Consider the following 13,826-nt stretch of genomic DNA (forward strand, 5'->3'; position numbering starts at 1 on the left):
TATAACATATTTACTTATTTAATCACTAAATACCAATAGGGAGGAAAAATTTAACTTAATTCAGTACAGTATCATCTCTGAAAACAATATCAATATCTGCAATTTACTTGAAAATGAATGTATCTCATTTTAGGAATGTTTAGATATTTTTACTGGAAAACACGACAAAAAAAGAATACTGATTCTTTTTTTATAGTACTCTAATCCATCACAAATTGCATTATAATACACAGCACCAATTTATTTGAAAATAGAAAAGCAAAATCCCAGTCGCCGTTGCACACACTGACACAAATGCACACACAGTCCTATATAATCCAAACTCATTCTTGAGTCTTGACCCAATTCATAATGCATCATATGCATTCACGGCTACCTGGAGACTTAACTGTATTCAAACTCCCCTGTTCCCCTCTGTTCTGTCAAAATATCTGAGTGCGTGCAATTATATCTGACAGCTTGTATCCCCTGCTGACTTTCCCCAGGTGGAGTACACTCCCACTCTGAGTGCAAATACACTGATGTTGTTAGGCACGCACGACCCCCTGTATCTGTCTGTTTGGCACAGTACACTGGCTGTCAATGGAGGCAGTATAAAAGACCTGAGCATGACAAGACTACTTGAGCTAGATTACTCTCATAGATATTTTACTATACCCTTGACTTTCATTTAGTGTGCTGTTGCCTAGTTAATCATCTGGTAACCAGAAAGCTGTTGGTTCAAATCCAGGGGGTCACCATGTTAAAAGGCCATGAATGCTGTTTTTGACTCAAAAGCATTTTGTGACAGTCTTTGTTGAAATGTTTCTCACAGACAGTAATGGTGGGCACATTTTTGTAGGTGGGGATGTGTGTGTGTCGGGTCACGACAGTGGGCCTGTGTTTGAGGAGCAGCCGTCTAGTCTGATTTACCCAGAGGGGATGCCTGAAGGCAAGGTGACCCTGAGCTGCCAGGCTCGCGCCAGCCCTGCTGGTGGAAACTGTGCTACATTTTTTTCTGGAATCTTTCAGTTAATGTAAAGTTCAAAAGAACAGAATTTATAATCTTTTATAACATTTATATATGTCTTTGCTGTCACTTATTCAATTTAATGCATCCTTACTGAATATAACTATTAATTTCTTTCAAGAATCTGTAAGGTGTAACCAGCAAAACATGGACATGGAAAGGAACAAATGGTTTGAGAATATACCTAATTGTCATATTCACTGTACTGAGGAAAATGTCTAGGTTCTGATGTATCATCACAGGCATTCAGATTGAATTGGCTTACAATACAATTACTGTTTCTAGTCTAGTACACAGAAGTAACTACACATAGAGACTGTGAAGAGCTGTTGAGAGTCTTCAATGGAAAAGAACTTAAGTGGCAGTTTTGAGCTGTTTATCCCCATTACTGGAAGCAGCCATCACGCCACTGAAAACCTCCCGGGGAGCCGGCTCCCCTTCTCAACTCATCTCTCCTCCCCTGCCTCTCTGTTATTGCCCTAGATTCCTGTGGGTCTTACCAGAACTGCATACACACACTGCATACATATACAGAATTCCAATGAATTCTAAATAGCAAATTCCTAAATCAAACAAAAAGTCTGCACATACATAGTGACTGAAAAAAATAAGAATGTTTAAAAATGATATTTTTACTGGAAAACAAGATAATATGCATAAGATAATAAAACTTAATTTTAGAGATATATCTTGAATTCAGTTCATTTTTCTTTTAAAGGGGTCATATGATGCTGCTAAAAAGAACATTATTTTGTGTATTTGGTGTAATGAAATGTGTTTATGCGGTTTAAAGTTAAAAAAACACATTATTTTCCACATACTGTACATTATTGTTTCTCCTCTATGCCCCGCCTTTTTGAAACGCGTCGATTTTTACAAAGACAAAACAGGACCTTTATTCACTATGACCTAACTTTAAACACAAACATTGTAAAAAATATTTTTACCAAAATAAATGATTTCAAATACTATATATTTGAAATAGAAATCTTTTGTAATATTGTAAATGTCTTTATTGTAATTTTGATCAGTTTGATGCATCCTTGCTGAATAAAAGTATTCATTATATATTACTGACCTGACCCAAACTTTTGATTGATAATGTAATTCTTTAAGATAATAATAATAAATTAAGTTTATTGAATTTTTTTCTAGTTATATACATTAACTTCACTAAATTTTGTTGTATTTATGCTTAGAAAAACACTATTTGTCACTGTGGTATGAAAATAAACATTAATATATATTCTCTGAAACCATGTTTTAATATGCAATTTTGCTTCTTAAGCCTTAAAAATCTCCTTATTTAAAGGAGGTTAAAAATATTTTTACAGGAAAACCAAGCAAAAATATATATTTTTAATACATTATGCATGCTGTCCCCACAAAAAGTGTGCTACATGTTTGGTTGAATTAAATTAATCATTGATTATGCACTTTTTTGAAGCTAGAATCTGTTGAAGTTAGATCTTGTATGTGATTTCTCACAGGTGGCGTGTGAATGGCACTGAAATAGCATTTGCCGAGGATTCGCACTACACGCAGGTTGCAGGAAACCTTGTGATCAATAACCCTCAGAATGGGCGAGATGGTGGGTCATACCAGTGTCTCGCCATCAACCGCTGTGGCACCATTGTTAGCCGAGTGGCTAACCTCAAATTTGGCTGTGAGTACAAACCAAATGATTTTGTTGTCCAAGTGTGAAAATGAGTCCTTTCTGAATAAAAGCAGCAGTAGTTGAAATTGTACTCTACCGGTTCTGATTAATGTTGTGTGCATTCTAGACCTCCATGATTTCCCCCCTGAGAGTAGAAGCCCTCAGACGGTCCATGAAGGTGCAGGAACCTTTCTTGCCTGTCAGCCACCAGCTCATTACCCAGGTATGATTGCACACTATCAGTTAGTGAACCATTTCACTCTGTATTCAGTTTATTTATTTCCTCAAATGTTTATATTACATCTTCCATTCATTTTGTTCCACCAAGCTTTGTCCTACCGCTGGTTCATAAACGAGTTCCCCAACTTCATCCAGCCAGAGGGGGGCAGATGGTTTGTTTCTCAGGTGACGGGTAACTTATACCTTGCTAACGCAAGAGCCAATGACACGGGCAACTATTTCTGCTTCACCACCATCAACATGGACATCAGCACCAAGAGCATCTTCAGCAAAGCTGTCCAGCTTACTGTTTACCCTGATGGTTAGTTTGTTTCCTTCAGAAATAAGAAACAAGCTCAAGTACATGCTGCTATCAAAATAACATTTTATATTAAAAAAATACGTCTTACATTTTGTTTTTCCAAAGCAAACCCAAGGAAAGCGGCTCCAAATGTCCGAGTGCGTTTTCCCGCTGAGACGTACGCATTATCGGGACAAACTGCACAGGTGGAATGCTTTGCCTATGGCAAGTAAGTCCCCCTTAGCTCCTCACTTCCCTTCAGAGATCACTGCGACATCGGTTCAACAACATCCATAACTCAGTCAGCTATAAAAATTGAACATTTTTCTCTAACGTCCTTTTGCTCACTCTTTACTTTCCTCCCTAAGTCCCATTCCTAAAATTCGCTGGAGGAAGGTGGATGGGATTTTACCACCTAAGGTCGGAGCAAGTGCAGAGGGACCCACCCTGATTATTCCTGAACTGAATTTTGATGACGAGGGCATGTATGAGTGTGAGGTTTACAACTCAGAGGGCCGTGAGACATATCAGGGACGTGTCTCTGTGCAAGGTAGGCACAACGTCAGCACTAGAATGATATTTTCTACTAGATTTCCCACTTGTTACCTTTGGTAGAAGTTTGATGTAGCATAAAACCTTGTGTTGTTATTGTTAACTAAAATTATTAAAAATTGTTAATTAGAAGAAGCTGAAATAATATTATAATTATTAATAGTAATATTAATATTATAATTATTAATATTAATATTAATATTAATAAATTATATAAAACAAATATATAAATATAAATATTACAAATAGACTAAAAACCTAACAAATTAAATGAAAATGAAATAAGTTTAAATACTAAAACAAAATAGAAATGAAAATGAATTAAAGTTATATACTGTGTGTGTGTGTGTGTGTTAGGGCTGGGCGGTATATCGAGATTGTACGATATATCGATATTTTCTTTATAAGCGATTCGATATGGGGCAATAAAGTTATATCGATATACAGTAGTTTGATACGAGCGCATCTGAAAATATAGCGGAGGACACAGACTGAGCTGCTGCGAAGAAAGTGCATAATCCAATTTGTTCTAAACATGTGACAAGCTTCATATTAAGGCCTTTAAAAACTGGTAAGACATAGTTTATAGTTTTGTTTCGCATATTAGTTTAAGCTGCTCGGCCCGTCATATGCTCTGACAGAAAGGCTGCATGTGTTGCTGACAGAGACACTAGGCTACTCGCGCTGTTTAATGTGTTTGAGATGTGCTGTCTTCCTGAATGCATAACTTACATTTCACAGGTATATTGTCCATCTGTAAATATTAGAAAGCCATGGAAATATTTCCATTTTTCTGTTAGAAGTGCATGAGCCTTCTGGGATTCTCCGCTAAACTTCACAGACTTCAGTGAACGAGCGCCACGGCGTGCATGCACGGCAAACAGACGGAGCTCAATTAAATATCAGCGCAATAATTCTGACTAAAATATACATTTCGCGAAAATATATGTAGTTGGACAATAAATGTGACATGTAGAATTTTAAACCTACAAGTAAGTCTATTTTTATGATAGCACTGACTGTAAAGTGACTGTAATGTGATAAGCAAAATAGCCTAACACAACTCGTTTGTTCTCATTTATTTTCATTTTTAGTTTAGTGAATTTAACTTCCACTTTAAAAGCCTTATTTTTGTTTTTAGATTGAAATTTTACAGTGTTAGAATGAAATGTGATTTTAACCCTTTTTTTGCACATAATATAAAGGCTTACATGATTACATTCACTTTATTTGTTTTCATAGCCTTTAATATGTATTGTTTTATATATATATACACACACACACACTAATAAAAATTACAAAAACACATAACAAAATCAATAAAAATGTAAATTCAAAACTGATAATATAAAAATAAAAGCTGATTCATTATATTAATAAATAATTACACATCAATCCACTTATTAGGGAGAGAAGTAAAAATCTGCTGGTTTGTATGTGTTCTCGCTTCCCAGCCCAGCCTGAGTGGCTTCAGGTCATGAGTGACTCTGAGGTGGAAATCAGTTCGGAGCTGCAGTGGAGCTGTGCTGCTGCGTGCAAACCAAGACCCACCATTCGCTGGCTCCGTAACGGACAGCCCCTCACCACACAGGTCAGCCATATATGCGCGCACACATACTTAACTGTAGCTGAATTGTCATCTGACAATGTGTGTGTTATCAGAAATGAACAGGACCTCTAGCTGTCAAGACTCAGACTGATATATGCTAAATAATTTTGAGAAAACTCTTCATGTCTAAGAGGCAGTGAGATGTGACAGTGAATAACCTGCTCATTATTTTTTCAGCTGCAGGTAGATTGACAAGAGAAATGTTGTGTGGACCTCTACTGGCATTAATGTGCATGTGCATCATGTCTCTTACAATTACCTGTGTGCAGGACCGTGTGGAAGTGAATAACGGGCGACTGAGGATCAGTAACCTCGCCTTGGAGGATTCCGGGATGTATCAGTGTGTAGCCGAAAACAAACACGGCACCGTTTACTCAAACGCTGAGCTCAGAGTTCAAGGTGAGCACAAATGAATCTCAAAATGAAAGCAAATCAGAATACAACTGCATAAACTTTGACATGTTTCTCTTGTTATCTACCTTATGCACTTCAAATCCCCTTCTGCTCACCCAGTCATGCCCGAACCCCAATTATAGTATGATCTGTGTTTAAATCCTCTCTGTATGGTTCCCCATCTCCCTTCCTCCCCGTCCTGTCGCCCTATTTTAGTCCAGGCTCCAGACTTCAGGTTAAATCCAGTGCGGAAGCTGGTTCCTGCTGCCCGTGGTGGACAGGTGAAAATGGAGTGTAAACCTCGGGCGGCTCCTAAACCCACTCTCTTCTGGAGCCGTGGCACAGAGCTACTGACCAATAGTACCAGGTAATCCAGTAATGTTTCAAAGACCTCCTAAATGCTTTAAAATTTGTATATATTATTAATGACAGAAAAATGGCCTTGTGAGCTGTTTGTAGATGCTTTGAGTACAGTGATCTCAAAAAGATTAATTTTCTCCAGGATAACAGTCACTCCAGATGGGGTTCTGTGGATCTACAATATCAGTCGTGCCGATGAGGGAAAGTACACCTGCTTTGCAGAAAACTACCTTGGCAAAGCCAACAGCACGGCACACCTGTCTGTCAGAGGTAACTAAACCTAATTTTTTGTTTATCTACTTTAAAGGTCTCAGGTTATCTGTTTGACACTAAATATTGTTGCAGCAGTGAGAGTTTATATGCATAGTTTTTTTTACACAGATTACACTTGAAAAGTGTAAGATCACGTAAAACCCATAAACAGTGTTTCTTTATCGGGAAATGTCATTAACGGTTAAGCAAAATCTGGACTTTTCTTGACACACCTATAGACTTTTTAGCTTAGTTTGCTTTGGATGTAAGCTCCTTTATCAGCTCTCTATCTGCATGTTCATTGTGCACATATCTTATGTTATGTCTGATTTCAAGCCTGAGTGTGTTTTTGTCTTATTGATCTGCATGTAAATCTTTAAAATACTAATGTGGGCGCAGATGCTTTCAGTGTATAAAGTTATGTTTTTCACTCTGTTCTCTCAAACAGATGCCACAAAAATCACATTAGCACCCTCTAATGCTGACATCAATCAGGGTGAAAATGCCACTCTGCAGTGCCATGCGTCACATGACCCTACTATGGATCTCACCTTCACCTGGTCCCTCAATGGAGTTCTGCTGGACTTAGAGCAACCAAATGGACACCATCGGCGTTTGGAGGGGGTGAGCACTTGACGTGTGTTTAAAAACTGTAAACTTCAGTACATTAACTCTTAAGTAACTCTTAAGTAAGAATTTTTTTTTTAAGTCTCTTATGCTCACCAAGGCTGTGTTAATTTGATCAAAAATACAGTAAAAACAGTAATATTGTGAAGTATTATTACAATTTAAAATAATTGTTTTCTATTGTAATACATTTTAAAATGTATTTTTTTATTATTGTCATGGAATTTTATTTTTTATTTTTGATGAATAGAAAGTTCAAAAGAACAGCATTTATTTGATATATCTTTTTATAAAAACTTTTTGACTGTAGTGTATTTTAGTTTGATTTTGTACTGCAAGGCGCTGATTTATTCAAAATACAGCTTGTTAAGAGATGTGTCATGGCTTTTCTAAGCAATTAGACTCATAGTTTTTGCCTGGCAGATGATAAAACAACAAAAAATCCCATAAACCGGCATTGCAAGGACCCAAGCTATATTTTGGGAAGGTCATAGCGATTTGACACTTTGCTGTGCCATTGCAACAGCATAGCAACATGCTAAGAACAACTTAGAGCATAGAGGATCCCTGACAACCACCCACAACACCCTAGCAAATACCACTTACACTTTCTTTAATAAAATGTGAAAATCTAGTTATGTTCTTAATATTTAAAATTTGTATTCCAATAGCAGCAGGCTCCTCACACACTCTGAGATTAGCTTTAATAGGATTCACTTCAAAGTAAATGCCTTTTAGACGTATTATATATAGTCAATTTTAAAATCCCAAATTCGAAACCTCTCCAGATTAAGCATGTAATAAAAACCATGATAATGCTCCTATGAAGTTGAAGTGGGCTAATACTTCTTTCTAACACAGTTTACTTTTTTTTTCACTGTCATTTTATATAGAAAGAGACGATTGGTGACCTGTTGATAGTGAACGGACAGCTCAGTCATGCTGGCACATACACCTGCACGGCCCAGACGGTGGTGGATAGTGCTGTGGCCTCGGCCAAGCTGGTTGTGAGGGGTGAGGGCTTCCAGCTGGCCGAGCAGTGATAGAGACCTTATTAAAGCTCAGTTCACCAGCCTGCAGCCTGTGGCTGTTCCACAGCCCTGCTCTTGTGTTTTACCTCAGCTTGATCATTTTTGCCCAGACAACTCTCAGCTCTCAGCCCTGTGAGAATGCATGAAATGTAGAGTCATGAAATATAACTTTAGCAGATCTGTATCCTTGGGGTTTGGTTCCCATATGCCTGTTTGGTACAGATTTTGTAAAGAAAGCAGACCCAACTAAACCACTTTAATAACATATTTGTTTGCTCTGTGTGCATGAATATAAATATGAAAAAAAAATGTTTATTCTCTGGTAAAGCTAAATGTTTCTTCCTTTACAGGACCACCAGGACCTCCTGGAGGTTTATTGATGACTAGTGTCAATGACACATCAGTTGAGCTGAGATGGAGTCGTGGATATGATAACCACAGTCCCATTGGCAAGTATGTCATCCTGGGCCGATCCTCACAGACTCACGACTGGAAGAGGATGAGGACAGGTGAGGTCATGGGCCATTTTGGTGTCATGCAAACACAACTTGCTGCATAATAGTAGAATTAACATTTTTACATAAATATTATTACAAATATGCTTATAATGAAAAGTGTTTTTTTATTACAGCAGGGGTTTCTCTAAGGTTTTTTAACTTTTTTCATAACCCTGAATTGTTCACAGTCCTCCATTTGCATAAATCATTGTAAATTAAACATTTTAATCAGTCTTCCCACATTGTTAATCGTCTTTGCAATCTTGCATTCTCAGCATGAGCTTTGCAAATATGATCAAAAGATGAATATAAGACAAAACTGCAGTATGTCACATTTTATTATTAGCCGTTTCAACACATACATGTTTTACCAGCACTTTTAGAGTTCATCCCACTACCTGATGTGAGCATAAGTATTGGGACAGCATGCCCATGCCATGACACCACCTGTATGCTTAAGATCATTTGCAGTTCCCTTTTTTTCTCCACACTTTTGCTTTCCCATCACTTAGATAAAGGTTAATCTTTGTCTCATCTAACCATAAAACTCTGTTCCAAAACTCTACTGGCTTTTACAAACTCTATAATCTTGCCTTTCTGTTTTTGGTGCTTGTTAGAGGTTTGCATCTTGCTGTGTAGCCTCTGTAATTCTATCTAAGTCTCCTGCGGACAGTAGATTGTCAGAGCATCACCCCAGGTTTCTAAAGGTTGTTGGTGATTTTACAGACATGTATTTTAGGGTTCTTTTTCACAGCTTTTATGATTTGTCTGTCATCCCACCCAATGATAAAATGTGACAATTTGTAATTTTGTCTCATATTCATCTTTTAATCGTATTTACAGATTTCTTGACTCCACAGCAAACAGAGAAATTTTGTCTTTACTGTTCCAATACTTACGTAGGGCACTGAATATAATACAAGTATATATATATATATATATATATATATATACAGTATATATATATATATATATATACTTATGTTCATTTTTTTGGTACCTTGATATTTTTTCAAATTTTTCTGATCACTTTTTGCTTTAGTCACGGTTGCACCCATATTGCTTAAAAATTTAAATATTTAATTTATTTGTTTTGAAGTAAAAAAAATTGTCAAACCCACAACCCCTCTTGCTATTTCAGAAAGGGCGCCCAGGACCCTAGTTTGAGAAATCTATTTGTATTAGAGCATCATATATTATGTTATGATTGTTTGCTTATGTTATCATTGTTTGCTTATGGTTCCTCCAGACCCTGTGAACATAGAAGGAAATGCTGAGTCTGCACATGTGATAGATCTTCGACCCTGGATGGATTATGAATTCCAGGTCATTGCCAGCAACATTTTGGGTAGTGGAGAACCAAGCATGCCCTCCCAGCCTGTCCGAACCAAACAAGCAGGTCAGAACAATTGCGAATTTGTTAGTGTTGAACAAAAATTAAAATATGAGATATTATTATAATTATAACACATATTAAAAACAAATTGTCATAAAATATAAGTTTGGTTCCACATAGAAATGTTTGGAAGATAGTAGGGTATTTTTTCCATTATATAAGTGGGTTATTATTTTGCAATTTTTTGTTGTTATTTTGTCATTTATCTTGCAGCACCCACTGTGGCTCCCAGTGGACTTGGTGGAGGTGGAGGAAACCGTAATGAACTTATCATTACATGGACTGTAAGTGCCATGGACCTCTATTGCTCTATTTTCATATTAGATTTGCTTTATTCTTTTTAATCAGTATGTAGAGTTGCTAACAGATGGTCAGTCAATGTGTCTTTATTACTCAACCCTCACCTTCTGTTCCATAATGAGACAAAAAAACTTTTATGAATTGCAGCCCATGGCCAGGGAGTATCAGAATGGAGATGGCTTTGGTTATATCCTGGCATTCAGAAAGCAAGGCATGCCAACATGGATGGTGGTGAGAGTGCCACACGTGGAGTCATCACGATATGTCTACAGTAATGAGAGTCTGTCAGCCTACTGCCCTTTTGAGGTCAGAATCAAGGCCTACAACAAGAAAGGAGAAGGTCCCTTCAGCCAGATTGCTGTGGTACATTCTGCAGAAGAGGGTGAGAAACATTGGGAAGGATAATAATTTTCATTATATTCTGATTAGATTTTGCTTAACCACTAGAGAGCAGACAGTGGAGAAACTCCTCATTGAAAAGAAACTGATTTTCCTCTATCATTTGAGACAAGATAGCTTATTATGCTATATGAGTTTGTTGTTCTGTGGAAGCGTATTGTCTCTTTCAGAAGTCAAAATTTCCTCCCAAAAACAATATTGAAACAAAGCTGCAGTAATGTCTCATCCCAGTTATATTAACACACAAAACCACCAACATTTACATATCAAAATTAGTTCGGTTCAGTTAGTAGTTGTAGAAGTAACAACACAAGAACCAATAATAACAGTAAAATGAGAAAATAAACTAAACTACTCTGCATATCCTTTATGAGGATCCCAAGTTTATTTTAACAATTGTTTTCATCGCATCTCATTTGAACTGTGCGGCACATTTCAGGACAGATCATTTTGTTGCATGTGTCAGAGTATAATGTTGGCTTTAAAAAGAAGCTGTTAATGATTGAAGAGACAGTATAAACTGTATTATAACCAACATCAAACGTGCGACTCGTGTAATCGCAGCAATGTACACGTGAAGAGTGTGTTTACAGAATTCGACGAGTCAGAGATAGAATAAAAACGTATGACTTTTTATTTGACATTGAAATGTTGCCAGCTTTATAAAATGAAATAAAAAGATTAAATGGTAAACCAATGCATGATAACTGATAGACTGTATAACATGATGCTTTCCGGCCTTCCTTAGAACCTACCGTATCCCCAAGAAGGATTAATGCCACGGCTCTGACAGCTTTTGAGATTCAGGTGTCCTGGGACCCCATTCAACATCTGAACATTAATGGAGTTCTTCGGGGTTATGAGGTCAGGCCCATTCTTCTTTTAATATCTGTTACATCTCTTTTTATATTTCTATGTTGATTGTTAAACATAAATGGCATGAATGGCATTGTTTTGTTGACCATTGTGGGTCATTGTTGGCCATTGAGGTGGCACATCAGGATATGAGCTTTGCCCCATAGTGTGATCGCCTAAAAGAGGTACCATTATCTCATTAGCTCCTTTTTATGAACAGCAGGTCTAGATCAGATCAAGGATCATGAAACGCAATAATAGATAAGGCGCCTCCCTTTAGATAAAACCATGCTTTGAAATCCACTGGTATCAAAGGGTATTTTTTGCAGCTTGTATTTAATTAAATATGGTAATATAATTGTCTTTCAGAAGCAAAATAAGATTTCATTATTTGTTTACCCACTTTAATTTAAATTTCTCAATACAGAATTCACATTCAGGTTGTTTTCAGTATGATCAAGCTTGTCACAAGTTTGAGACAGTCCTCTTGCTCTGGTTACAGATTCGTTATTGGCGACAACATGAACGTGAGGCAGCTGCGGACCGAGTGAGAACAGCAGGGCTGGAGAACACAGCACGAGTCACGGGTCTGAGGCCTAACACTCTCTATCACGTTACTGTATTGGCCTACAACAGTGCAGGCACTGGCCCACCCTCCCCAAGAACCACTGTCGTCACCAAGAAACCTCGTAAGACCTCATTTTTGGGCTCAGGGTGCACTGGTAGCTTAGCTAAAATGTGATTTATATGAGTAGAACAAGCTTCCTGAGATTCTAAAATAATTTTTCTGCAAATCTTAACCCAAACTCCTACTCCTAACTACCTAGCCGGCACATGACCAAGCTTTAAAGGTGACATATCATGAAAATCTAACTTTTTCCATGTTTAAGGTGCTATAATTGGGTCTCTGGTGCATCTACTAACCCATAAAACGTGAAAAAGAACAACCTAGTAATTTTTTTTTTTGGTAAACCTTTAGCCCAATTTATACTTCTGCGTCGAACCTACGCCGTAGCCTACGCATAGACGCACACCCTACGCCGTAGCCTGACATGCACCTCTCCAAAAATCTAACAGCGCATCAATTCTACGTGGACCGCAAGCGCTATGATTGGTCTGCTAGAACCCCTCCCTCCGTATGTACTTGAGTTTTGTGTGTTTATGTGCACTTTAATATATTTTAATGTTACACCTTCTTATATAAAATAAAACAAAGCAAAGAACAAGTGTCTTATCATTTATTATACTACATAGCATTATACATCAGTAGTCCGCGACAAACAATGTTGATCTGCCGTGGTACAAGTCCTTGTGCAGATTGAAAGAATGCCATCATCTCCTGTTCCGTTGATGTCTCCTTTTTGTAGTTTTAAATAATGATTTAATGATTTGATATTTATTTGCCGCCGTCACGGCTATAATGCTTCTCCGACGAGCCGCTTCTTCTTCGGCTTTTGCCGTGGTACTGCGGGTTACACCAGCAACATGCCCGTGGACACTGCAGACTAGCGGTTTGCATGTGTACTGCACGTTGACGCGGACAACGACGCAGAAGTATAAATGAAAACTGACGCATAGCCTACGGCATAAAGGCTACGGCGTAGGTCCGACGCAGAAGTATAAATCAGCCTTTAGATAGAAATTTGTTGCCCATTCTCAATGGGAAAGTGCCCATTGTAAGTGCCCAGTGTAACATTGCTCAAAAAGTTGCCCCGTGTATTGTCACCTTTACATTATTGGCAGTTTAGTGTTAAGAGTAATTTACACCAAAACAAAAGATAATATCTAAGCTTTCATGTCGAAAAACATTATTTTTGTCTTACATTTCATAATAAATTCAGACAAGCTCAGTACTGACTTGTTTTTTTGTCGGTTTATTTTCATGTATTGGAAAGTGTAGAAAGGATTGTGGGTGATTGAAGGTCGCGAAGGATACATCCCATGCATCCTTCAAATTCAGCTGAATGAAGGACACAAAACAAAGGCTGCCTTCCAAGGGTATTTACGATTGAGATGGCCTTCAGTGACATTTGATGACGTGGCAGCCGAGCCTTCTGTTGAGAAGCACCCATAGTTGTAACTGATGTGGACCACAACATTCTTTCTTGCATAAGGGTTGTGGATGTGGGATTAGTTATATAATATATGGAATATACAGCCCTCTACGATCACCTTGGCAATTGAATCGCCATTGGCTAGTAAATTTTTTAGTTTACTCGCCAGACTGATAAATTTATATATATATATATATACAGGTGCATCTCAATAAATTAGAATGTCGTGGAAAAGTTCATTTATTTCAGGAATTCAACTCAAATTGTGAAACTCGTGTATTAAATAAATTCAATGCACACAGACTGAAGTAGTTT

General features: G+C 37.5%; 1 protein-coding gene across 1 annotated transcript in view; it reads left to right on the forward strand.

Moving 5' to 3' along the window:
• Window positions 1-13,826, forward strand: part of LOC107727774 (contactin-2-like) — a 40,227-nt gene that overhangs the window by 13,940 nt on the left and 12,461 nt on the right. The window contains exons 3-21 of the mRNA XM_016537764.1: window positions 842-973; window positions 2,165-2,172; window positions 2,498-2,675; window positions 2,794-2,889; window positions 2,995-3,207; window positions 3,313-3,415; window positions 3,555-3,736; window positions 5,193-5,329; window positions 5,617-5,746; window positions 5,957-6,107; window positions 6,243-6,370; window positions 6,801-6,976; window positions 7,873-7,993; window positions 8,361-8,519; window positions 9,757-9,906; window positions 10,117-10,187; window positions 10,351-10,585; window positions 11,351-11,466; window positions 11,960-12,146. Of these exons, the coding sequence (XP_016393250.1) occupies window positions 842-973; window positions 2,165-2,172; window positions 2,498-2,675; window positions 2,794-2,889; window positions 2,995-3,207; window positions 3,313-3,415; window positions 3,555-3,736; window positions 5,193-5,329; window positions 5,617-5,746; window positions 5,957-6,107; window positions 6,243-6,370; window positions 6,801-6,976; window positions 7,873-7,993; window positions 8,361-8,519; window positions 9,757-9,906; window positions 10,117-10,187; window positions 10,351-10,585; window positions 11,351-11,466; window positions 11,960-12,146 (2,673 nt within the window). The remainder of the gene's footprint in view (window positions 1-841; window positions 974-2,164; window positions 2,173-2,497; window positions 2,676-2,793; window positions 2,890-2,994; window positions 3,208-3,312; window positions 3,416-3,554; window positions 3,737-5,192; window positions 5,330-5,616; window positions 5,747-5,956; window positions 6,108-6,242; window positions 6,371-6,800; window positions 6,977-7,872; window positions 7,994-8,360; window positions 8,520-9,756; window positions 9,907-10,116; window positions 10,188-10,350; window positions 10,586-11,350; window positions 11,467-11,959; window positions 12,147-13,826) is intronic.

Source organism: Sinocyclocheilus rhinocerous, unplaced genomic scaffold (assembly GCF_001515625.1).
Source record: "Sinocyclocheilus rhinocerous isolate Xijiao unplaced genomic scaffold, SAMN03320098_v1.1 scaffold576, whole genome shotgun sequence".
In the NCBI taxonomy this organism is placed as follows: Eukaryota; Metazoa; Chordata; class Actinopteri; order Cypriniformes; family Cyprinidae; genus Sinocyclocheilus; species Sinocyclocheilus rhinocerous.